The sequence below is a fragment of the Metopolophium dirhodum genome, chromosome 4 (assembly GCF_019925205.1).
Source record: "Metopolophium dirhodum isolate CAU chromosome 4, ASM1992520v1, whole genome shotgun sequence".
In the NCBI taxonomy this organism is placed as follows: Eukaryota; Metazoa; Arthropoda; class Insecta; order Hemiptera; family Aphididae; genus Metopolophium; species Metopolophium dirhodum.
Window position 1 is genome coordinate 6,731,055 of NC_083563.1, and position 27,822 is coordinate 6,758,876.

Here is a 27,822-nt window from a genome sequence, read left to right on the forward strand (position 1 = left end):
GGATCGATGATATGGAGTTTCGTTAAAATAAAAAAGACGTGTTTCTTAATTTTTAACAGGCAATTTTTTTTATAACATTTTCAACATTTTTAAACACGCAGTTGAACCAATAATAAAATCGACTTTATTTTTCAAATGTTTACCACTATATTTTTTGATGGATTCCGGTAAAGCTTTTTTTCTGAACATTTTGACAGTCAAATAATCAATTTTGGTTCGCTAGATTATTAACTATGGTTCTCTAAAGTTTAGTATAATATGCATTAATACTTTTAATTGAAATACATAATTTACAAGAGCTAAATAATTTTTTTTTTTTTGAAAACTATTGGACGCGTTAAAAGAATATATTTTGGGAAAAAAGATGGGTCCCGGGACCGTGCCCCACTTGCCCCCCCCCCCTTAATCCGGACTTGGGGATAAATGAATGTTTTTCGAGCGAAGCGAAAAAAAATTTTTTAGGTTACCTTCATACATATTTTATTAGTGTGTATACCCATAAAAATATTTACCAATACACCACTGAATATTTGAAATTTAAATGCTTATAAAAAAATTGTGACGATGGATTTTTAATTTTTTTCATCTGCCTTTGAAACAATATACTAGGAGCATTCTATTAAATTTTCAAGCTTTTTTAACAACAAATAAAATTGTATTGATATTTATAGAAAAAAAAATTTAAAAAACTGGAAACTGAAAATGTCCGTAAACAGCTCAAAATTAGTCAAAATATTTGGAAAATATTCAGTAAAAATTAGGTACTTTTAGGTACCTCAAAACCTGCATATTTTGTTATTTTGTTAATTTTAATATTTTATTTAGTTTAATAGGATTTCAGTATTTATTTTGTTTTTCGTTTTTTTTTTTTTGATAGAGAAAGCAAATACCACGGTAATAATATAATAAGTACATAACTTAATATGATAACTGACGCCACCACAGAATACCTATAGATGATAACATGAAAACCAAAAAAAAATTTATTCTGTGATAACACTGTCGGATAGTTGCAACTTGCAGAGTGATAACGTCAGTTTTAAAATTTTTATATTTAATTAAGCAAAATTTCGAGTTTAAGATTAATAGTTATTGAGATTTTGTAAATAATTCTTATATTAATTTGTTCAAATTTATTCAAGTGATATTTTTATTTTTAAAAATTACATCACTACCTACCTAACGCTTCAAAATACAATACAATAAACCATGGAGGTAAATCATTTTTTCCTTAGACATATTATATATTTAGCAACATAATTCTTAAATACCTGTGTAAATAGTTCGAGCTAAATTAATAATATTTAAAATAATATTAGTACATACCAATTATATATAACAATATCTGGTAGAAAATATTATGTCGAGGTACCCACAACCTACACAATTTTGTTTAAATCACTAGTTAAAAATGAATCTGATAATAATAACTAATAACTAATAAGGCTATATGTACTGATTGTATTTTTTTTCTATTCTCTATTTTATGTTATACATGGACATATTTTTTTTTCTCTAACTTCTCTTTTTCACTTTTTCTATTTTAAATTTTTATTTTTATTTTGTTCAAAATGTATTTTTTGAGTATCTTATTCATTAGAAGTTTCATTTCAATGTTAAGCAAATACTCATTGATTAAAATATATTGTATGGTGTATAATATTATATTTAATCAATGTAATTTTTAAAAATTATGTAACCAAAATACTAAACTATGTATGTTAATATTGAATTTGTACACTAGCTGTGTGTCATGGACACCCATCGAGGAGGGCAGGTTGCTTGAATAAAGTTGTAATATATATTTATATATAATTAATTGTTTCAGGATTTAAGAAGATATTTATACCAAACCTTGACTAAGGTTGAAGGTCTTTACTCAATTCTGATATCTGATCATGATGGTGTTGTTATTTTAAAAGGTAAGTACTAGCAACATAAACTATATATTTTTCACAATTCTAATAAAAAAAAATTAAGTCTTAGAAAAGATGTTTATTAATATTTTTATATCAACCATCTAAATAATTTATTTGTTATTGCTGAAACTTTCATTTTTTTATCTTACATTATTATGTATTTATGTTATAGCTCATGCCAACAAATCATCTGAACACAATTCAAATTACAAACATTCATTTTTATCAGAATTTAATTCTGCATCAGAACAAGCAGGAAAATTAGAACTTGGAAAAAACAAAACAGTGATTTGTTTTTATACTAACAATCAAGTATGTATTTAATGTTTTATAAATTATAAAGTAGTTTATTGTTCAGTTAAATTTTTATGTTATAAAATGACTAATATGTAGTTTCCTATTTTATTGATTATTTGTGTTTTATATTATTTTGTTACTGAAGCACTATTAGACTTACACTACTATTAAAGGGGTGTCAGTTTTTCAAATTTTCCGCAATTCTATATTATTTGAAAATTAAATTTTATATTTTAGTTGCCACCTAAATTATAACACTTTTCGGTATATTTCTACTTTACGGGACACCTTTTTTTTTGCAATTTTTATTATTGAAACTTAAGTGGTTAAGTACGCTGAAAACGATGGTGAAGTCAGAATTTGGTGCTCAGACACAGTTATGAAGTTATAGCACTTCAAAGTTAGTAGATAGTATGTTAAATAACTTTAAAAATTACCAAATATAATATATACAATATATAATATTGTAATATTGACGCGTAAAGTAAATTAGCTATAACTTCAAAAGTAAATACGAGCGCCAAATTCTGATTTCACCATCATTTTTTTCGTCAAAAATATGACTAAGTTCCCCCAAAAAATGACCAAAAAAAGGGGTGTCCCGTAAAGTAGAAAAGTTCCCACTTTTCCACTAATCTAGAACCCGATACATATTTAGGGGGTAGGGAGATTGATTCAGAAAAAAAATGACATCACGGGAATAATTGTCGAGCCTTGTAGAATTGTTGGATTTTGATAACTATTTTTTTATCTGAAAGAAGAAGACTTCCTACATGATGCTGCATTGAACTCCGATTTTTATTTTATTTAAAATAATGGTATAATATAATTTATAAAAAACATTTAAAATTGCATTAGTTTTTAAGACATATTATAAAGTTTGAGATTAAAATATTGAAAAACGGAGTTTGACGCAGATTGTAGAATAATACTCACTATTAGTAAAAAAAAAAATTATCAAATTTGGTTGATTTTACAGAACAGGATCATTATTCCCGTAGAGCGTATTTTTGTATACAAAATTACATTTGGACCGGTCGCTTTAAGTAACAAAATAATAAGATTTCTATATGAAAATAATGAAATAAAAGTTTCACACTATTTATTATTAATATTTTTTTCATGAGCTAAGATTTAAATTGTAAATTAAAGTTACATTCAAAATAATTAAAAATTGTTTTTTTTTTTGTATTTAATTAGCTTTTTATCTGTGTGAAAAAGTTTATTATTATATATTTATATTAATTCTATTTAAATAATGTTTATTTCAAATTATTTTGTCTTACATTGTTAGTGGCGTACGCAGGGTTAAGGTTCTAGGATTCTGACCTCCCATTAAATTTCTTCTTTTTACCAAAAAATCTTATTTACCACCACTTCAATACACAGAGTTGATCAATTAATTGTCATTTTTAATAGATATAAAATAAATTGTTAAATATGACCAAGACGTCTATAATCATAGTTTCAGTTTTTTTTTGGCTGATTTAGAACATTGCCAAACGTCTGCCAAAATCGTTGTATGGTGTATCATCATGTATCATCATCCATTGAATATCAAATTTTACTTCGTTCATTATGACCCGAAGAGGGTCTATAGATGACCAGGTGTCCTGGTTTAACACTCAAGTGTTCTAAATGTAGACTAAATTTGAGACCAATTGTAATTTGTTATAACCAATTATATAAAAACTGGTTAGCAAAAAATAATGTAAATTATTTACTTAGGTAAAACTCTAACCAAACTAAAATCCTACATACGCTACGTACATAGTCAATAATATAATAAGCAATACAGTTTTTAAACTTATATTAATAAATAAATAAATCTTGAATTGTATTGATTAACAGGTAGTCCAATTAAATTGCTCAAGATTTTTAATTACATTTGTGGCTTCTGAAAAAGCAAACACTGGAAATATATTAGGGCTAGAAAAAATACTGGAGCCATTACTAAAGGATTTGCGAGCTATTCAGTTTCCTTAAAAATTACTTGTTTTGATTTTTTTTTTTTTGTCACGTTATATTATATAATACGATACATTTATTGTTTCCTTTCGTCCTAATGATTATTATTTTATTCTAATTTAATGTTTTATTCTGAAATTTCAAGAAGTTGAATGATGATAATGTATTTGTTGTTGTTATTACTACAAATTAATAGAATACAAGCAATTTTACTTTGATACCTAGTTATAACTTAAACACTTATTTTTTAATTATTCAAATTGTTTTTATAAAACACATTTTGTTATCAAATATTAGGAAAATATAAAATTCCTCTGTTTTTGAAATCTGTAAAACTAGTTTTAATTTTAATTTTAGTTCAGTTTCATTTATCTAGACTCCTTGATTAATTTCCACTTAATACTTTTAGCTATTCAACATGTTTTAAACATGATATTTTAACAAATTTTTAATACAAATGAATTAAGCATAAGCATTTTATAACTCAAATTCATTATACTTTTCTTTTGTTTTTAGATAAAAATAATGTACATTGCAAACCTCGACCACCTAAGCTGTTATCTTTAACTTTTAAGCTCAACTGTTAAAATTGGGCTAAACATGGTAAATTTTCTGAATAATGAAATTTGTTCTAGATTCTGATGTATTGATTTTACCATGATATGTGTTTTTTTTCCTAATAGTTTTCAAAAGCACCAGGAAAAACAAACTAAAAATTAAAGAAAAACTGAGATATTTAGTATTTACGCAAAACCAGTTTTTGAAAAATTTGATTTTGTTTTTAGTGTAACTCTATATAAATAAAATTTTCACTGAATATTTATATTAACAATTTCAATGCACCATAACATTTTTGAAATATCGAGACTATTTTTGAGCTATATATAGCCTTATAGGTATAAGAAAATTATGAGTTTTATTAGATTTTTTTTAACTAGGAGAAGTACTGGCAACATGGTAACTATTGTCAATACAACATTTTTTGGTTGATCAAAAAACATGAAAATCTAATACAACGTTCCTCTTAAGTTGATGTTAGTGGAAATTAAAAAAAAGTTTCGTATAAATCCACAGTAATTTTTTATAAGCGTCTTAAGTTAAAATGTTTGCAACATTTATCAAAATCTCGAAAATTTTTAATTATTGTAATTAAAAATTGTATACAATTTATAAAATATTTCGAATAGCTAAGGATTGAAAATTTAAAAATTAAAAAAAAGATTCTCATAAATAGTTTTTACTGTAACCAAAAAATATATAAACAGTTATTTTTTACAGACATTTTAAATTCAAATTTGGACAAAATGAAATATTAAAACCAATAATTACGATTATGGTTATTTTGTTGTTATTTAAAAATATTATTCATGGATATATGACACTTACTCTAATTATTATATTTTATACACATAATGAAATTTTCAAATGTAATTTTTTTTGTCAAAAATGCCTATAATGCCTAATAGTAAAATTAATTATTTTAATCAGAATAACGTCATCAAATATACTTAGTAATATTACAGGAAGTTTGTCTTCGCATAGAATCGTTTTTCGTATACAATGATTTTTTATCATTGAATTCAAATTTAATACCATCTAGCTATGGACCCACATGTAACCTTCTGTACAGCAGAGTGACTTCCACTTTTTTATTATTTATAGTTGTATCAAAAAAAATTCAAATTTTGCAAATTCACGTTAACAACGAGTTCAATTTGTATTTTATTCAGTATTGAGCTTAAGCGGTGTATTTGATAGGTTATTTTAATATTACCTACCTGTTATGTAATCGAGATAAATCACAACTCACAAGCAGTCGAAACTATCCGATGAGAAGCATTTCGTACCTAATCAAATAAACCGAATTGTCTTAGCTAATAGTTTCTCCAGCTCAAACCTGCATGCTAAATAATGAAATTTTTTTTCATTAAAGCATTTATATTTTTGCACCAAAAGTCCAGAAATATTGTAATGGCGAGTCAGTGGTGGTAGAGGTATACAGGAAAAATAATTGTAATTACATTTAAATTAGAATTAGAGAGAAAAACGGCAGATTTAGTGTTTTACCTTCATACCGTCTCTTGCTCTTTTCTTTCTTTTTCTTTCTTATATATTGTTTTTATGAATTTACTAATCTTTTTAACTTTTACTTTTTAACTTCACATCATCGTAAGTTAATTATTTTTAATTTATATTCTGTTTATTGTATTTATTTTATTTTTTTCTTTGGTGAAATTTGTTGTATACAAAAAAATAATTTTACAAAGTATTTTATAGTTTTTTAGATTTTGAGTGGAACGATGAATGTATTTGATCTTACAATGATGTGTGCTTTTTTATTTTTTATTTTTAAATTTTTGTGTCTGCAAACATGTTTACATGATGAATAATCGAAATATAAAGCTTCGATTTTCAACTTCAGTATCTTGTTCGATGGGAAAGAGAATCTAGTTGGTCATTGGGGAGGTCAAAATGTAGGCCAATAGTTTTCAAAAACGCCGGGAAACATAATAGAAAAACAACATAAAAATTAAGGAAAAACGGAAATTTTTACAAAAAATGGGGTTTTGACAAAATAGATTTTGGTTTTTGGTGTAACTCTAAAACTAATGAACGGATATACATGAAATTTTCACTGGTCGTTTATATTTGCATTTTCTATACACGATAAAATTTTAAAAATATTTTTATTTATTTTGAACTGTTTAGGAACATTTTCTATTTTCAATTTTATTAGTCTTTTTTTCTGTGAATGTCAATAAAACTTTATTGTAATACATGGCTTCTACTAGGTATAATGTTACAATGACATTTGAAAAATATTAAAAATCCTTAGTCACAGTTGTATTTATTTATAAGCATTTAAAGTTCAAATCTTGACAAAATACGGAAAAATCACGAAAATTAGCAAATTATTTTTGAGATTTCATAAAAATTTTACTTTTTAAATCTAAGATTTGAAAATGTAATACAAGATTCCTCATAAGTTTGTCCAACTTTATCAAAAAAAAATGTCTACAAGCAAAGCAAATGAAATTAAATTTTTATGAGTGTTTGAAATTCATATTTTAAATTTTTACAATATTGTATGTTCACTCGATTTCTCATGTAGCGATTTTGTTATTTTGTTGTAATAAAAAAACTAATAACTGTAGATACATGAAAAACGATTCTGAGTGAAAACGGTCAGTCAGCCTATGATATTACCAAGTATATATATTTTTTTTTTTTATTATTAGATAAAATAGAATATTTAAAATCTGTAATATTTATATACATACTATAAGTAAATTTGATAATATAATAAGAAACAACAACATGAATGGCATGAGAAGGGAGGCCCACCAGTGTGGATACCCTCTAGCTGGGGGATTTCCTGATTCATGATCTAACCTAACTTAACCAAGTATATTTGATGATATTATTGTGAACAAAGTAATTTATATATTAACCTATTTACGTGGAACCTTGTTTTAAATTTTAAATCCTTAACTATAAAATTTGAACATTTTATAAATTTTTAACTACAATTATTAAATTTTAAATTTGATAAATGTTGTCAAAATTCAAACTTTAAATGCTTATAAAAAAAAATTGTGCCTATATATTTTTAATATTTTTTAAATACTATTGTAACATTATATCAGGAGCCTTGCATTAAATTTTCACGCTTTTTAACCCAACAAATAAAATTTTATTGATATTTATAGAAAAAAAAAATAAAAAAATTGAAAACTAAAAATGTCCGTAAACAGCTCAAAATTAGTCAAAATATTTGAAAAATGTTATGGTGTAGAGAAAATGCTAATATAAACATTTGGTGAAATTTTCAAGTATCTACAGTCATACGTATTTTAATTACAACAAAATAAGAAAATTGTTACATGAGAAATCGAGTGAATATCAAATGTAAAAATATGAATTTCAAACGTTCATCAAAATTTAATTTGACCTTCCTGTTGACATTTTTTTTTTTTAATAATGGTAGACAAACTCTTGGATAATATTGTATTACATTTTAAAATCTTAGACTTAAAAAGAAAAATTTTTATGAATTCTCAACTCAAAATAATTTGCACATTTTCGTGACTACGTATTTTGTCAATATTTGAACTTTAGATGCTTATAAAAAAAAAATTGTGACTGGATTTTTAATTTTTTTATCTGTTTTTGAAATAATGTACTAGGAGCCTTCTATTAAATTTTTAAGCTTTTTTAACCGACATATAAAATTTTATTGATATTTATAGAAAAAAAAACTGAAAATGTCCGTAAACAGCTCAAAATAAAAAAAATTCAGTCAAAATTTCGATATTTCGATTTTCCACTTGAGAGCATTACAAAATTAACATTTTTGGCTCATTGTGCCAATGTTATTTTAGATTCTGAGCGAAGCGATGATTGTATTGGTTTTACAATGATGTGTGTTTTTATTTTTATTTATTTTTAATTTTTTTTATTTTTGTGTCTGTCATCACCTTTTAGGACAGTAAAAGTGCTTAGATTTTCTTCAACATTAACTTTTCTGATAGGAAACTGAATCTAGTTGGTACTTTGGGGGGTCAAAAGTAAAAATTTTTCAATGTTTTCAAAAGCGACGTGAAAAACAAAAGAAAAATTAAGAAAAAACAGGAATTTTCAAAAAATCTGTTTTTGAGAAAATCGATTTTGGTTTTTGGTGTAACTCTAAAACAAATGACCGTAGGGACATGAAATTTTGACTGAATGTTTATAATTGCATTTCCTATACACTATAACATTTTCCAAACATTTTGACTTATTTTGAGCTGTTTACGGACATTGTCAATTTCCATTTTTTTTTAGTTTTTTATTCTATAAATACCAATAAAATTTTATCTGTTGAGTAAAAAGGCTTGAAAATTGAATAGAAGGCTCCTAGGTTATTGTTTCAAAGGCAGATGAAAAAAATTAAAAATCCTTAGTCACAGTTTTTATTTATAAGCATTTAAAGTTCAAATTTTGACAAAATACTGAAAAATCACGAAAATTAGCAAATTATTTTGAGTTGAGAATTCATAAAAATTTTTCTTTTTAAATCTAAGATTTGAAAATGTAATATAAGATTACTCTTAAGTTTGTCTACCTTTATCAAAAAAAAAAATGTCTACAAGAAACTTAAATTAAATTTTTATGAACATCTGAAATTTATATTTTTACATTTGATATTCACTCGATTTCTCATGTAACAACTTTCTTATTTTATCGTAATTAAAAAACGAATGACTGTAGATACTTCAAAATTTCACTGAATGTTTATATTAGCATTTTCTATACACCATAACATTTTGAAAATATTTTGACTCTTTTTGAGCTGTTTACGGACATTGTCAGTCTTAAATTTTTTTAGTTTTTTTTTCTATTAATATCAATAAAATTTTATTTGTTGGGTAAAAAAGCGTGAAAATTTAACATAAGGCTTCTGATATATCGTTCTAATAGCAGTTGAAAAATATTAAAATTACATAGGTACAATTTTTTTTTATAAGCATTTAAAGTTCAAATTTTGACAAAATTTATCAAATTTATTATTGTTACACCCGAGCTTGAGCGATCACGTTCACGAAAGTCAGGATAACACTATACAACTTTGTACTTAGAATAATTTTCACTTGAAGAAAACAGCTTTAATAAATACGACTTTAATTTTAACCGAGTCTAAACTTTATTACACCTGAGTTCATTCCTCAATCCATGGTATGTCAACTATACGGGTCTGGCTTACTACAGTAGTAATAGATAAATAAACATAAAAATGACCACTTGTATATTAAATAAACGCAATCTTTTTACTGCGAATGTATTTACACCAAATTTAGCATAATGATTATTATCATAATAAATTTCAAATAAAAATGGGAAAACATTTCCAGCTGCAACCAATTTGCAATAACCACCGTAGACAGTAGGATTGACCATTTCACGTACATAATCCTCAGCAGTGGAGAACCATTTGAATTGTAAGACATATAATAGACATATAGTAATAAAGTTAATACAATTATCAGAGACATACAGAACAATTGTATCTCGGATCTACTGGCATCTTTCTTGAGTGTTATTGTGTTAAACAAATGAAATGAAATTGAACTTTTCCGTTCAGGCAGGCACTATCACCGATAATTGGTAGGTACAACTATTTGAGGTGTCAATATTCCATCTCATAAATCGAAGACATTTTTTTACAAAATACAATCATATAAAACATATTATACATTTTAAAATATACCGACTATGTTTAATAGTGAAAATAAACTACAATAATGGTAATAATGGAAATAATAATAATAATAAAGTTCGCTGTGTATAGATATATATAATTTACACTAAAAATTTTGTTTTTGCAGATTTTAACCCATTAATATCAATATTTTTCAATATCCTTTCTTATTAGTGCACGGTGAAATTATAATATTAATCTACTGTTGGCCGCGGCGCCCAGTGCCGACCAGTTTATTTCAATTTCCAACAATTTATTTGTTGATTTAAATGAAAAGTATATACATATAATACATTTGTTTATTAATATAAAAAATTCCTTTTTAAAAATTTAACATTGATTTTGTTAAATTAATTATGAACTAAATGTTAATATAACATGATTAATTGTTAAAACAACAAATTTTAACAACACTGCTGTTTAAAAATGTAATATACTAAGGTGTGCGATGGGGGTTTTCGCTCTGTACCTAAAATAATTATGCTCGTTTTTTATATATTTATTACTTACCTATATAGTATTATTTTTCATTTTTCATTAACTTAACTGTTTCAGTATATAATATTCATTATAATTTTTTTTTTTTTTATTTTATTTGTAAAGTTTTCCTGACAAAATCATCTAAACTTAGTTATATAAAGAACAAAATTTTTTTTTTGGCTATTTATAAAAAAGATATTAACATAATATAATGTAATAATTAACTAGGTTGAAGATAAGCTAATTTAGGACATCATGGGGACGACCACGTTTTAGTCTTGGATTGATGGGGCTGACATTTAACCCGTAATGCAGTGGACCTTTTGCTTTGCGTAGATGACAGAAGAAACTTGCCGATAGGTACTTTATGTAGTTCTTAATAGTTGGTAAATTGAAGTTGGTGTGCAGGGCATCGTTTCGAACAAACCAAGGGGCATTTGAAATCACACGGAGGACTTTGGATTGTAGAACTTGGATTTAATTGATGTGGGTTGGCGCACATTGACCCCAGACAGGGACAGCGTATAGTAATAGAGGACGAATGATTTGTTTGTATAGTAGTAATGAGCACTTCCAGCTCAGTAATGTTTGCCGATTTATTAATGGGTATAAAATTTTTAAACGTTGGTATCCTTGTTGCGCTTTAGAGGATATATGTGGGTTCCATGTATGTTTTTTGCCCACAATAACTCCAAGATATTTGATGTTTTGAGACCAAGGTATATTGTGTCCGTTGATTTTTAAGGAATTATGATTAGTGGGTCTACGAAGTGTGAAAATGACTGCTGTGCTTTTGGTCGGATTGAGAACGTTTTTTCATTTTTGCGCCCATTTTTGTATTTCGTTAAGATGAGTTTGGATGTTTACTATTACATTTAACTAGAATAAATGACACAATCGTCCGCATATAAGGCTATTTCCGTGTTCGTTGTTGTAGGAAAATCTGATATGTAAAGGTTAAAAAGTATTGGAGATATTTTTGAGCCTTGTGGTACTCCTGCAATAATATGTTTGACGTCTGAGTTTGTGCCATCTATTTGAACGGTGAAACTACGAGAGTGGAGAAAAGATTTGATGATGTTGAAGATTGCAGTGGGTGTGTTAAGACATTTTAATTTATAAAGCAGTCCGTCGTGCCATTCATTATAATACGATTGTACCTATATGAATTATTAATGCATATGCATATTGAATACTATTAAGTTTAATGGTTATAGATTTTATATTATATTTTGTTTTTCTTAATATATGGTTAAAACTTACCTTAAAATTTTTCATTAGTTATTACCCACATGACTATTTGGCTTCGTCCAACACTTAACATAGTAAAGTGTACGTACTACGTGCGTAATAGTCCTTTTTACTTTGTAGTTAAGTTAAAAATGTTCTTTATATAGCCCACGTATGCTTTTTGATATTTTAATTTTTATAAAGTTTTGAGCATTTTAAAATAGTACGTTTTTTGTGAGCTTTAAAATACTTAAAACAATTCAAAGCAACCCTACCTACGTGAATCCTTAAACAATATTCTTATATTCATTTATATAATTAATACAATTTTTTTTAAAATTATATATAATTTAAAATTATTATAGTATTAAATGTAACAAAGTAAAATTGATTATTCTGTTATATTTAACGTATTATGCGTTTATTAAATAAATATTTTATAATATTTTATTTAAAATTGTATGCAAAGACTGAGTTAAAATCTCTAGTTTTCGCCTCCCTCTAAAAATGGTATCTCAGGAACGATTTTAATAGTTGTAGTGTTCCAATGCGTGTTAGTATAATATTACGGCTGTACATGTATTATAATGAAATAACTATATTTTGTATAATAATATATTAGGTATGAGTTAAGATTTTTCTAAAAATTATTATTTCATAAAAGGTTTAAAAAAAAAGCTTTACCGGGAAATCTGATCCCTTCCCAATGTCACGTTTTTATTTACACCCCTGCAGAAAGTACTCATATAAATTAGAAACCAAATAGAGTACTGGACCAATTAATCAATATTTTTACCATAAAAATAATCATTAATTTGTTTTATCACATAGATAGTTAGATATTGGTCTTAATATAATAATGGTTTTTACATGTTATTTTAAAATAACTTAGGATATGTAAATACCTAATATTTTATACCTATACCTATATGATCATTAAAAACAAAGAGATTTAAGCCTAGTATTTTAGACATTATAATTATTATTAATTATTTTTTTGTTTAAAAACCATGGCTATAGGTTCCGGAAACAGAATATTTTATTCATCAACAAATATACTATCTATGTAAACACCATTTATCAAAGCATGCATTTATATTTGTTTTTTCAACTGAAGTATTAACATAAAATGCTATTAATTTTTGTTATAACTTATAAGTTATAACTTTATAAGCAATGTCCTACAATTTAAATAAGCACATATTTGACATTATAGTTTGTTGTTTAAATGTGTATAGAAATTGGTTATAGAATGTATTAAAAATAAAGATCAATATTTGCATTAATATAGATAATTACAAGATTATTTAATTATTAGTATAAAAATGTCAATTATATTAAATCCACATTTTTTTTTTAATTTAAACTTTGTATAACTATAACAATTATATTAGATTCGACAATTAGATTTTACTGTATTAGCGAGAAACATAAGTGAACAATATAAAATATAATTTATTTACAAAAAAGAAATAACAATTAAATTAAAAATCCCGTATGGTTAAAAATATATCAATAGTTATAACTTTATAAGTAATACAAATCACAATAACAGGTATTTAACGGGGAAATGAAGGTAGGTAGATAATGAAATAAAATATAAAGGTCCCCACACACTGCGGCGGTGGCGGTGGCGTTAAATTCTATTGTCTAGGTTTTACCGCCGCGGTGAGCGGTGAAATGTGTCCTGCATCAATTCACCGCCACCGCCACCGCCACCGCCACCGCTGCAGTGTGTGGGGACCTTAATACGTGGACGTTATATAATTATTAGGCAATAGTTGGAACATTTTCCAAGACTTTCGACAGCAAAGCTAATAGTGGAATAATAATAGATTTAATATCATGAATTTTTCATAATATTTATTTTATTTATATATTAATAATTAGGTATTATTAGGTATATAAAGTATGTACAAACTACGATGGACTATGTAGCACTCAAGTCTCAAGATAACTGCATAAATAGGATAGGTGTTTTGCAGTTAAATTTTTCTGTGGTCAAAAATGAATTAAAGCCTATGCATGTTTCAGATAAATAGTTCGATGGCATACATTTTTTACTGTATACATCTTGATTTTTCCAATAATTTTAGAGTGTATTGTGTTCTTTTTAATATTAAAGTATGTTCATCGATTTATGTTTCTAGTACATGAGTCATCAATGTCACAGCAGTTTGGGTCTATTATTTTCTATAAAGTGCGGTAAGTTCTGTTTTTATTTTATATTATTATGTCTAAAATCTAAATACCCATAAATTTTTATTTTAATGACTGCAGTAGTCCCTTTAATAAATATTAAATACTTATACTATAAAAATATAATGAAGATATATATTTAAAATATAACTATTTATTAAATAAAATAAATTAAGTAATAAATAATATATTTTTAGTACCTAATAGGCATTAATATTAAATAATACAGATTTAACTGTTTTATTGCTAATGTTAAATTATTTATTTAGATATGTTGAATTACAATTAAATCACAGATAAATATTACAGATTAATTGTACTTAAAATTGTACACCTTAATCCAGTACAATTTTAAGAGTTTAAAAACGTGGAAAATATTGTGTTCATCGGGTCCTAGTTATTCATATGAATTGTATTTTTAGCTTTATTTTGTTGTCATTATGCATATTTGAAAGTGGTTGCGGACTATAATAAGCGTTTGACGGTCAAAGCTTCTCCGTTAGTTTGACACTTATCTGGTTCCGTATTTTGCATAACATGTTTGTGCGTCAACCATAATTTGTTTCCGATTCGAAAACCAACTATTAATTATAACTTCCCGACAGATTGATAAGATAAAAGTAGGGAATGTCTGTAGGTTGTATTGTATTAGGTTTTTAATTTCTTCGAAATTTGTTTGTTGGTTTGACCACTGTTGTTGTAAATAATTAAATATGTGTTGAAGTATTTTGTGTTTTTTTCTTTAGTCTTGGAGTGAGTGAAATATGAATTTAAAGAGGAGTCTGGTGAGTAAATAGCTTTATTTTCATGAATATCTACTGGCTATGACGCTGACTTGGATTCCTATATGGCTTTGGATCCGTATCATTGAGAAGTGGTGTGTAGAAAATATTAAAAGGTATATAAGCATAGAGATCGGACTACAACGAAAAGTTTCCAATCATAAGTCTTAGTCACTATTATGATTATATTGTGATTAGTTAGTTTAGAGTCTAAACTTTATAAGAACTACGAAGAGGAATGAATCATATTCTAGTTTAGACATATGATCCAGTAAACCATATATCTGTTCGAGTGCAATGAGTTTGCTTCCCATGAAGTGTATGCTTATGATTTAATTATATTAATTACGATTATGCTGATTATGATAAGTTTTCTGAGTACCTAATTTTATGTGTTTTTGTTGTCAAATATTAGTATAAACTGGAATATTTTTTTATTTTGGAAGAATACTTTTTATTAAACGGATGAATTTGAATCATCACTGGACTCAGAGTTAGAAAATTCTGAATTTGAATGTAAGCTTGGCAATGTTGATATACATGATTGAATCGATGACGAAGACGAGAATTCATTTTGTTCTGATGGCATTTGAGCATTTGTAAAAAGGTTAAGGTAGATGGGTTGCATCAGCTGTGGACGGAGGGGTGGTGTGTGAACTAAATACTTTTCTTGCAATTCATTCATTAATGTACTTATTTTCATTTTTATTTCAATTCTTCCATTGGTTGGAAATTGTTTAGCTTTTAATGATAAACTTTGAAAAAACATATCCATATCATCCAATTGGTTTACTTCCTCCGTCGAAAATTGTTCATTTTCTGTTTGTATTTGTTGATTTTGTGTACTTAGTTTGTTCAAATTTCTCAGTACATTTTTTTCAATCTGGTTCAACGTAGAGATACAACGATTTTTAATAAATGTTTCAGTTGGCCTGTCTTCTGTTTTATTGGACATATCGTCGAGTCCTTCTTCTTTGTTAAATATATAATGATCATGCATTTCAGTTATGGCCGTATTGGAAGTCAAACTGTAAATTAAAATGTTAAAGTATCATGTTATTATAAATATTAGTATAATATAATGCATATTAATTAAATATTACATTTTGAAGTTATTTTCATACATTTAAATTAGAGATATAACTAGATAAGTTATTTAACAAATAAGGTGCAGGTCAATGTGTGACAGAAAGTATTTTTAGAAATTACAGTAAGTCTCATATCACCCACCACCCTAAATAATAGTACAATATAGGGCAGTGTTCATTCCTCTTAAGATAATTAAACTTCAAATATTTAAGCAAACAGAAACTATGACAATACATAAACCCACGATATTATGGAATAAATAATTATAGAATTATAAAGACTATATGTCATATAAAAACACTTTGTAATGACACAAATATAAAAAATACTAATTAATATTATAATTAAAGGTACTCCCAATTCTTTCATGCCATCAAGTCCTTTATCTCCTCACAAGAATACCTTCATAAATATTTTTCAATCGCAAATATATTGAGTTGACAGTGTATAATGAAAATGTGAACTTAGCGGTGATAGGATATTGTAATCAAAGTCATAGAATAATAGTAACATGCATCGATCTACACGAATCAGAGACGTATATCTATTCCAACGAACTATTACAAATACAGTCTGAGACACTACGTCATATTAAACTACGAAGTACAATACAAAAAAAGAAAATCACGCTCGGTAAAGAAAAATACTTAAGAGAACAAATGATGAAATATACTAATAATATAATAACTCGATTAGAATTTGTTAAATGTTTATCATTTAAGTTTTTACCGAAAGCATAATATTTTTAAATATTTTTTGTAAAATTTGACGTACTATATCATTTAGCGTATTAACATTTTTTCCCGGTACACAATTTTTTAATTATTTATACCAAATTATATTGTAAAATATTACGTACTATAATATTATTTAGTGTATTGACATTTTTTTCCCGGTACACAATTTTTTAATCATTTATACCATATATTATTTATTTAGAAAATAATATTATAAAAACCACATATATTTTAATTTATATATTTTTTCCGGGACTCAACTTACCTACAACCTTTTTTTTATCCGGGACTCAACTTACCTACTACCTTTTTTTTCCGGGACCCAATTTACCGAGATAAGGTCATATGGGACCCAATTTACCAATCCCGGATATAATATAATAGCACTATTATCCTAGGTTGGAAACTTAAAAACACTAATAAAAAAACACTAAAATTACGAACATTTTCACTCTTGTTAGAAGTCACTGTTGAGGTTTTCGATGCTTTATTTACTATAGAAAATAATATTGAAAAAATGAAACTAAATTCGATGAAGCAGAAAACCATTACAGATTTCTTCAAAAAATAATAATCTTTTATAATAATAATTTAATTTACATAGTATAATTATTATTTATTATACAGTTTAATTTAAAATTTAAAAATAATAAATAACTAATATGCACCACCTAATTTACTGAAATAATTAATATGTATAATAATAAAAAACAAATTTTTTTTCTTGCCCTCTTGTTATTTCGAATTACTCAACAATTAAAACTCTCGGTAATTCCAAGTTGTTCAACAGTCCCGTCAACTTCAAATTATCGAGAGTCGACTGTAGCTATTTAGGTAACTAAAAATTAACTAAAATAAAACCAATATTTAAATAATAATGCCTTAAAGAATTCATTCAACGCTATATTCAATAATAATATTAATAAATTATACTTACCATTGATCACGTACGATGTCCTGGTATAAAAAATGTAGACGATGCCTTAATGTCCAATTATGTTTTATTTTGAGAGCTGATCCTGTTTTTGGTTTTCTTGTAATTATTTTTGAATATGAATCTCTAATATTTTCCCATATTTGTTTTATACTGTCAACTTGAAAATTAATAAATTATATTTATATACTTAGTTCAAAAAATTTGATTATTTGTTTTAATCTTTATATAGCCATATAGGTAGGTACCACGGACTAAGATATAATGGACTGGAAACGACATGGTCGGCGGGGGTCGAGCGACGGCCACGAAAAGGCGTCACTTAGCTGATAAGAACACTGTTCTTGAAGTTTTCAGCGCTACCGGTTGTTTTATTTGGCTACACAATTTGTATCTTAGTCCGTGTTAAATGCAGAGGGCGCTGTGAACTCTAGGAACACATAGCGACCCCTCGCACTTTGCCTCTTGTACATATATTCGTGACCGTGATAAGCAGCTCGTTTCCAGTTCATCGTATCTTAGTCTGTGGTAGGTACCTACAATTTTAGTTAGTTATATACTTATATGCCTAAATGCCTTACCAGATTCTTCAATCTCAGGTGATATTTCTTTCCAGATACTATCTCTCAAAGATATATTTTTGTAATTGGCATCTAATGTGTAGTACAAAACCGGATTACCCTGTACAAAATGCACGAGTTTTTCAACTTCAGGTGAAGTAAAACTAAATTTGGAAGCCATAATGCCGTACTGACGTTGTTAGATGTCACACACTCGTACCTACTACAGTCCTATACTGTACCTACTGTAAACATACAACGAATGTTGATACAACGAATGTACACGACAGTTACCCATTAATATTTGATAAAAGACGGTTCAAACTTCGAAATCACTTAGGCCTAAAAACAAATGTATAGGTTAATTGTTATTTAATCACCTTCAGTCTGCATATTTGTGTACAGATAAGTAACTGGATATAATATATAGTATTATTTACAAACTAACAACTTCTGTAAATAATAAAACATTAGTGGAGGTCATAAGTACAATTTTAATCCAGACCCATCCAATGGTGGACATTTGATAATATTTCTGTGGAGGGGGATACCAAATTGTTTTGCGTCAAAGCTGTTCGCTACGGGCTCCAATGAATTCATTGCCGACATATTATCATTCTTTATGACTCATAGACAATAATAGACCTAACCTAACGGAGTAATAAGGCCCTTTCTAACAATGTTGGCCATTCGAAACCTATAGCTGAGTATGGGGGACGCGCAATACGTGCGTCACCTGTGACGCAATTAGTATATATTATACCTTTTTAGTTTTTATTTTGAACGCAGCACTGGAAACTAGATTATATTTAATACCTAGCTGTGACCTAAAGTGTATGCTATCTTTTCCGAAAAATGTCGTTATTTTTATTGTTGAACATCTTTTTGTCTGACGCTGTTAATATAGAAATAAGCTAATAAAGTATAAGGTCTTAAGTTTTACGCTATATTTTTCTAACAATGTTGGGCCCCATTGACCTCCCTATTTATTATCAATAAATTTCTTTATAGGTCCATGTTATTACTAATACCTATAATATTTACCAACTCACAACATTCAACGACGTACTGGTCTAATATTTTTAACTTATTTCTATATTATGGTGGCTGTTGTATTTGGTACCTAATTAGTAATTATATAAATTAGGGATTAATCAGTAAAAGAAATTTGTTGACATAGGTATAGTCGTATAGAATAAAAATACCAACTTTACTACTGTAGGAAATTACTAATTTATGTCAATATTGAGACGCTAAGTATATATCTTTGAAATTAACCATAGGCATGCATAGACTAATGTTCGGAGGGTATACGGCTGATAAAATGTGCTCCTCAATATGATATAAATGCTCTTAAAATTAATTTCATGGCAGACCCGGATTCAAGGAGTGGCGTAGCAAAAGATGGGCACGACCCCTATTCAACGATTCAATATCTTCCTATAAGTGCTAGAACCTATAAATGAAATAAAATATAATGATATCTGACTGTAATTTATAATTTGTATTTCTGAATATTATAATGACTATTCATGTTGATCTTATTTATCGAGACTTTCAAGAGCTCCTTGGGTTATATTATATATGTACGGTTTCGAAAGGTATGAAATGGTATGAATTGGCGTCACCTATTAAAATATAGGTAACTATTATACCTATATGACTATATGTGAAATTCTGAGTTACTAATTAAGTATAACTAATACAGTAATACGTATAGTCTATGTATAGTCTATAGTCTATACCTAGGTACTGAAATAAAACTCAGGATTTGAATAGGACTTTTGCTCAATGTATTTGATGTGACTATTGAATGCATCGGAATGGTGCATTGGTGTGTTTTTGTAATTTTTGTAATTTTTTTTTCCGTTTAAAGCGATGTTAAAAATATATTTTTTTAGTTTTAAACAATTTAAAATAACTTAATTTTAATTTAATATGCAATTTACTGATATGCCAATATGCCGTGTACCGGTGTACTAGTATAATATGTTTCACTGTTTATTTATTTTCAATCTTAAAAGTATTTGAAATGTATTTGAAATATTTTCTGAACTCATGTTTTATGTAGACATTATATTATGTATATATTAACTATTAGGTAAAAACATTTTAAATTTGGTAATTTATTCAATAATAAAAAAAATTAAATTGAAGGTTGGTAATAAATATAATTATTTAATACTTTAACTTTTTTTCTTAAAGAGATATCAATAAATTAAACAATAACTTAATGTAATCTCTGGTCAGGTGACACTACTGAGGGTCTTCCTATTCGAAAATTTTATAATGTTATATAAACTTTGTCATCATACTTACTGATTATTGTAAAATAGATTGTAAATATATTTTTCTAAATAAAAAAAAAAAGAGATATCTTTTATTATTTATTGTTTATAACTAACCAAAAAAAAAAACAACACAATATTCACTTGGATTTTACACTGTTTTAAACATATGTTTTATTCGTTTTAAACAACGAACAAAACGTTTAAAACAAGTTGTTAAGAACATTGTGTTTTAAATATAACAACCCTAACGGGAATTTGGAATACAGTATAAATGCAGTGTAAAATAATTTTGCTCACCAAACTGTGACTAATGGATACTACCTACCGTAATAAAATAACACGTGGGTACATAAAATGTAAAAAGTATATCTTACTAACAATGTGACGGGATATAGGAAAAAAACTGGTTTTGAAGAATTTTTTGTTTGGTATATTGATGGGCACAGTGGTTCTCGGAGTCTCGGACCCTAAAGATATCGATAGACCCGACCCGATATTATTGTCACTGGACATAATATAGTAACTGTATAAGACGTCATTTGGAATATCAGGATATAGTTTACAATAGATGGACCGGGCTATACCTATAGTGTATTAATGTGTATACCGATTCTTGGTAAGTCGTTGTTTGTTATATTTTATTGTTGTTTAAATAGGCAAACCGAAGATGACTAAAAAAAAATTAATCCACGTGGCCATCGCAGCAATTGTATTTCTACAGGTATCCTGCTGCACCATGCGCCATGATGATAGCATGTTTATTCCTTCACTGCTCTTTCGACGCGACAGACGTTTCTGGTTTTTAATGGTACACTAAGCATTTTCGTTCAATTAGAATATAATCTAAGTAAAACGTTTACATATTCTCTTAAAAAATATTAGACCGATAAAAATAAGCTTGATTTTATAATTTGTTCATCCAAAATTATAATTATAATCTACAATCAACCATCGAAGTACACAAAAATGGTTAATGGATGTCCTTGTCAGTACGGCAAAGGTATGCGATTATTCATTTTATAATTTTTAGTTTCAGCATAGGTATACATAAATAATTATTTTAATATCACTTTTATTGTTAGTGCGTTGACCCATCTTCGAATTCTTAAATGTATTTAATTTTATGGAATGCTGCATGAAAAAATAAATAAAACATAGTTTATAACTGGTGGTTATTTGAGTGCCACCACGCACTCTTACAAGTGACAGGGATTCAAGTAAAATTTCATTGATATTTAAAGAATAAAAACTAAAAAAATTGGAAACTAAAACTGTCCGTAAACAGCTCAAAATAAGTCAAAATATTTTAAAAATGTATGGTGTATAGAAAATGTTAATGGTTATTCAGTTCAAATTTCATGTATCTATATGGTCATTTGTTTTAGAGTTATACACACCAAAAACCAAAATCTTTTGTCGAAAATTAATTTTGCGTAGAAATTCCCGTTGAGATATATATCATATGTTTATTTTACCAATTCCTTTACTTGATAAAATTTTCAAAATATTTCGACTTATTGAGCTGTTTACGGAACATTTTTTTAGTTTTTTTTCTATAAATATCAATAGAATTTTATTTGTTGGGCTAAAAAGCGTAAAACTTAAATAAAAGACTCCTGATATATTGCTTAAACAGCAGTTGAAACATATTAAAAATACATAGGAAAAACAAGCATTGAAAGTTTGATTTTTGACAATATTTATCAATTTTAAAATTAAAAATGATTTGGTACCTAGTTAAAAATGTATACAATTTTCAACTTTTATAGCTGAGGACTGAAAACTTACAACAAAGTTCCACGTAAGTACGTTATTCTGTAACCAAAAAATCTCAAAAATATAAAAAAAAACGACATGCACTGACCCACCTTTTTTATATTATAGTTTAAATATTTTAATGAGACGATTGGTGTTATATGGAATGAACGAGAATGTCATACTGGGCTCCATGTTGATAACTTTAAGTCTTAAATATAATCTTCTACGTCCAATATTTTATTTCTATACATTTATTATTTGAATTTATTAATTTGGGAAATTTATTTTTCACACGTATAGATTAGAAACTGTTGAGCTTGTATTAACAACCTTGATATTTAATCTTAATAATAATTCCAATTTTTCATCATAAGCTCTTTTGTTCGTGTACCACGACCATCTATGTGAGCTTTCCGCGTACCACACTGAGAAACGTTGATAATATAGCCGATATAAAAATATAAATTAATTGTATAAATTGTACGTGTATTAAATGTTTAATGTACCTTTATATGTATAATACTATATTGACGCATTTATCCTTTTCACAGACAATGCCACAAAAATTGTTTCTGAAAATAAAATTCAATTTCAACAGTTGAATGATATTTTTTCCTTAACAAGTTATTTAACTGCATATGATCAAAAAACTCTATCTAAGAAGCTGAAGATTGATGAAAAAGACATACGACTATTGTTCCGAAAGAAACGCGCCCAAGGTAATGAGCAACAGTTATTTTTATTCAAAACATACCAATCTTTTTTTTAACATACTGATCGTTAATGCGATAAATGATAATACTTTTCTTAAAACTTATTCCAATTCGTTATTGTGTCTACTTGAGAGTTGAGATCGGTCAGTCCACTTTCTCCAATTTCACCTCCCCGACAACTATACATTTAGTTTGAATATTTTGAAATTCCAAAATTTTCAAACCTTGGTTATTCGGAATTTAAATCAGAAATCTTGAAATGAAACTGATCTCTACTAAACATTATAACAAATTCACATCAGTTTTTTGAAATATTATCGCATTATTAGGTCGATCGGTAGAATGGACAAAAAGTACATACAAATGAGCATGAATTGTTTACCATACAAACGCACAACTCCGAGGCGGTGACTTGTATATGCGGGAGCGCTCCGCTAATTTTCCACACAGTCACAACACTATAGTTACTACACACACATTTACAAGACCCGCGTCCCGCATACATGCAATTTAAAAATTTCTTAAAAACTGTTCGCCTCCGATCCCCTTAAAATGAATTCAATAATTTCAAAGCATACTCATCTATATAAACTCATGACTAATATTATATTTAATAGCACCTAAAATTGAATTCCAAAGTAGTTCGAAATTAATTGACCACTAATATACTGCTCGTATTATTACCAACCTCTGAGAGTATAACACGTTTATGTAGGTACCACAATTAATCTTTTTTGGATGTAAGAAATTATAGCTCAGCAATCAAAACTTGACTCAATCTTTATTTTCCAATACAGGATCGTTTATTTTTAAGGTTAAAAATTCTTATAAATTAATTTTCTAAATTTATTACATATATAGCAATCAAGTACGTATATATAAAGTAATATGGAGAAATATAATAAATATATGTAGGTAGCTATATTGTATAGAATTAAAAAATTTTAAGTTTTAAACAACTATATATCTACCTATGGCTGGGTATAGGAATATCCTATAAATTATAAGGTACCTATTCAGTTTAAGATAAACTCATCATACAAAATAAAAAAGCTCTATAAAACCATCAGTAACTCAGAACTTTTTAACCTATATATTGCAAAGACATAATAAACTCCCGCAAATCGTGGATTCTTTTAATGGTTCATATTCTTTAGTTATAATTTATAACTATATATATGACAATATAAATATTATTTTTGATTAGTTACATTTAACATTTTTTTATTTTTACCCAGATAAAAAGGATTTAGAAACTGAAAGGAAGGCTGATATTTCTACAACAGTAATTTGTAACAATGACCGTGTACCACACCACCCGCACCTACTTCATGGCCTTTATCATGGCTGCCATTTCAGTGCCGAAGCCAACCACAGTATCTAAATAATATATTATCTTTAGGATTGTGAATTTAAAATTACATTATAAATATATATTTTTTTATTTATAATATTTAATGTACAAAAAATAAAAATAAAAAATATTCAACTTACTCAGGTATATTTTTTCTTATGATACTATTTATGATTTTTAGTGATACCTCTTTTGTTTCAAATTCAAAGCCCCTGGTCTCAAAATCTGTAAATCAGGCTCTTACACACGCATAGCTATAATATATTAGGCGTATATAGTTACCTATAGCTAGATATCGTAGGTATAATATGTCAATATGTCACCACTAAGTATGAAATTATAATATTACATTTATAGTTGTATGTGTGTAATAAGCGTAATAGTTACTCGTTAATTTATTAAAATACTATTGCAAAAAGAATTATTATTATTTATTACATTCGATTGGTTCAATTTGTTTATTGACTGTTTCTTTTGTAAGCGCGGCTTGATCGAGACAAATATCAATTCAAATCTGAAAATAAATATTGTGTTTAGAATGAACTAAAATGTACTAACATTTTATATATATTATTTTTATATTTTAAAAATCTCGTGTCACAATGTTTGTCCGGGATGAAGTCCGAAACTACTGGACCGATCTTGATGAAATTTTTTACACTGTGTGTAATTTGGTCCAACTTTAAAGATAAGCTAATTTAAAAAGGGAGAGGATCAACCCCGGGAGGCGCTGAAACAGGAATTTTGAGATTTCTGATGGGAATTTTTGTTTAAAAATGGTTTCCATGGGTTTTAAGCTATTATAGCAAAAATAATTAAAAAATAAAAAACTATTTGCTTTACTTTTTAAATATAATTTATAATATAATATCTAACTATATAAAAATGTGAAATGAAAATCTCTGTACAGGCTAAACTCTGGAACTACTTATCAGATCTTCTTGATTTTTTTTTAAAACGAAAGAGTATTTCACGGAGAAGGTTTTAGGAAAATCCACCGGTGTATAATATATTGGTTGCTATCGGGCATGTTTGTTGATTTGTATTATTATCTTTTGTCAATATACATATAATAATATATAATCTAATATATAAATGTGAAAATGAAAACCTTTGAGTGATATGTTCTCGGAAACTACTGAACCGATCGTTATGGTTTTTTTTTTAAATTGAAAAGCTTATTGCGGAGAAGGTTTAAGGCTTTTGATCGATTCTCTAACTTTAAAAACAAAGGAGTTATCAATTATCATAAATAATGACCAGTTACGTAGACTGAGTGGGTGAGGTTTGCGGTACGGCAACGGACGGCGGCTAGACGTGGCCGCCCAAACTTCCCCTTCCATATCACCGTTGCGCGACGTGATAGTTCATATCGTTATTGGTTGCTAATGGAAAACCTTGGATCATGTAGTATAATATGATCTAAGTGGAAAACTATAATTATAATTATTTAATTATTATATTATAACTTAAATCAGTACCATAGATTAAATATATAAAATAATATAATCTATGTTAATACAAAAAAAACACAATTTATCGCATATTCTATAGAAATTCACCGCATTATAGTGAACGAAGGACGGACCGACCGACATTTTAAGAGAAACTTCGTAAAAGTCGGAACGCTGCTTAATGTTTGTGCATCGACTATCGATGAATTGTCGAATATTCAAGATGCCTGCATTTAAATAGTAAACAGTACTAATAATAAGTAAATTACTAATAATAACTTACTTTTAATTTAATTTAATTTCCATAATTTTTAAATTTTTATTCGTTTCTTTTAATTATTAAAATTTATCACAATGAAGAGGAAAATTAATTTAGGTCGTTCATCGAATATAATAAAACGTCAACGTTTACTTAGATTAAGTCAAAATAACAATGGCTCGCCAGATAACTGCAATATTAACAGCGATAATAATGATGATAATATAAATAATATATCTGTTACCAATAGTGTTGGTAGTATTAATGAAAACAATATCAATAACAACGAAAATTTAGATGAACCACAAGTTCTGTGGCGTCGCCGTGAAATGTCGGCATTTACTTATGATAAATTAATAGATTATAAAAATAATTCTCACGTTATCATTGGAAATATGAATTTAAAATGTAATTATTGTCGTGCATTGAAATGGTCCAAAGAGCCTGCAGGTTTTTTTTGTTCAGGAGGAAAAGTTGTTTTGGAAGACATTCCTGATCCACCTGAACCATTAAAAAGCTTCTTAAATTTTTCTCACAATAATTCAAAACATTTTTTTGACATGATACGTGTTTATAATTCGGCTTTTCAAATGACATCGTTTGGTGCAACAGAAATTAGACATGGAAATTTCATGCAAACATTTAAAGTTCAAGGTCAAATCTATCATTTGGCTGGTTCTTTATTACCCACCGGTACTGAAGAACCAAAGTTTTTACAGATATATTTTATGACTCAGAGAATGAAGTGAAAAGGCGTTGGTCTATTGCTCCCAATACAGATAAACAAATATTATATGATTTGCAATATATGTTGCATAGAAATAATTCGTACATTCGTAGTTTTAAGAGTGAACGACCTACGGTATTATCATACAGTATGCAGTAGATATCTATGAAATATATTCGTCGAGAAACCGATATTAGGTACCTGTATGTCCTATTAAAATGTCTCAAAGAAATGACTATAATAATAGAGATTTAATAATAACAATATAATTATTAGAACGCATTATTATTATTATTATAAATGTCTTGATTTTTTTTTTAACGAAATAGTATTTCATGGAGAAGGTTTATATAAAAGAAAATTTTAGGAAAATCCACCTGTGTATAATATATTGGTTGCTATTGGTAAATCGGGCATATTTGTTGATTTGTATTATTGTCTTTTGTCAATATACATATAAGATCTGACAAGTAGTTCCAGAGTTTAGTCAGTGTATTTATATAGTTAGTTGATAGATTAGACCTCTGGGAAGAAGATAGGTTAATATTTACAGAGGGTTAAATTTGTTTTTCATTTCATTCATCGGACTTTAGTACGGTTAGGTTAGGATAGGATTTTGTATAAATTGATTATATTAAGTAAAAACGACAAACTTGGTATAACTTTGATACTTTAGAGTTAAATCATACGTACAAACAGCATACATATACATATACATACCTGATAATGTACTGCTGCGTATCAGAATTTTTATTCCGGGAAACGGAAAAGTTAAGATACATTTTGAATACTATACACCGAATATTAAATAACGAATTGAACAAAGTTTGAGT

General features: G+C 27.2%; 2 protein-coding genes across 3 annotated transcripts; one reads left to right on the plus strand and one right to left on the minus strand.

Annotated features, from left to right (window-relative positions):
• Positions 1–991: 991 nt before the first annotated feature.
• On the plus strand, positions 992–24,682 carry LOC132942890 (uncharacterized). Of its 2 annotated transcripts, XM_061011588.1 has the most exons (8): positions 992–1,215; positions 1,829–1,922; positions 2,092–2,231; positions 14,283–14,337; positions 21,381–21,532; positions 21,607–21,724; positions 23,034–23,201; positions 24,434–24,682. In XM_061011588.1, exons 1-8 carry the CDS (start codon positions 1,210–1,212, stop codon positions 24,577–24,579), a joined length of 879 nt encoding a protein of 292 aa, XP_060867571.1. In that variant the 5' UTR covers positions 992–1,209; the 3' UTR covers positions 24,580–24,682. The 2 variants fall into 2 exon arrangements, with proteins under 2 accessions (XP_060867571.1, XP_060867572.1); XM_061011589.1 differs by lacking the exons at positions 21,381–21,532; positions 21,607–21,724 and having other exon boundaries at positions 24,434–24,677.
• On the minus strand, positions 14,397–21,372 carry LOC132942889 (uncharacterized). Its single transcript, XM_061011587.1, has 3 exons — positions 18,455–21,372; positions 17,877–18,033; positions 14,397–16,141 (listed from the first exon to the last, which is right to left on the minus strand). Exons 1-3 carry the CDS (start codon positions 18,612–18,614, stop codon positions 15,571–15,573), a joined length of 888 nt encoding a protein of 295 aa, XP_060867570.1. The 5' UTR covers positions 18,615–21,372; the 3' UTR covers positions 14,397–15,570.
• Positions 24,683–27,822: the final 3,140 nt, after the last annotated feature.

Bases quoted from the DNA above. Each gene is read 5' to 3' on its own strand.
- LOC132942890 (XM_061011588.1), top strand. The intron at 1,923-2,091 runs GTAAGTACTAGC...TTTATGTTATAG, and splicing joins TGGTGTTGTTATTTTAAAAG to CTCATGCCAACAAATCATCT. The intron at 21,725-23,033 runs GTATGCGATTAT...TCCTTTTCACAG, and splicing joins TCCTTGTCAGTACGGCAAAG to ACAATGCCACAAAAATTGTT.
- LOC132942889 (XM_061011587.1), bottom strand. From the start codon at position 18,614: ATGGCTTCCAAATTTAGTTTTACTTCACCTGAAGTTGAAAAACTCGTG. The intron at 18,034-18,454 runs GTAAGGCATTTA...TTAATTTTCAAG, and splicing joins ACCTGAGATTGAAGAATCTG to TTGACAGTATAAAACAAATA. The intron at 16,142-17,876 runs GTAAGTATAATT...TTTAATTTACAG, and splicing joins GACATCGTACGTGATCAATG to TTTGACTTCCAATACGGCCA.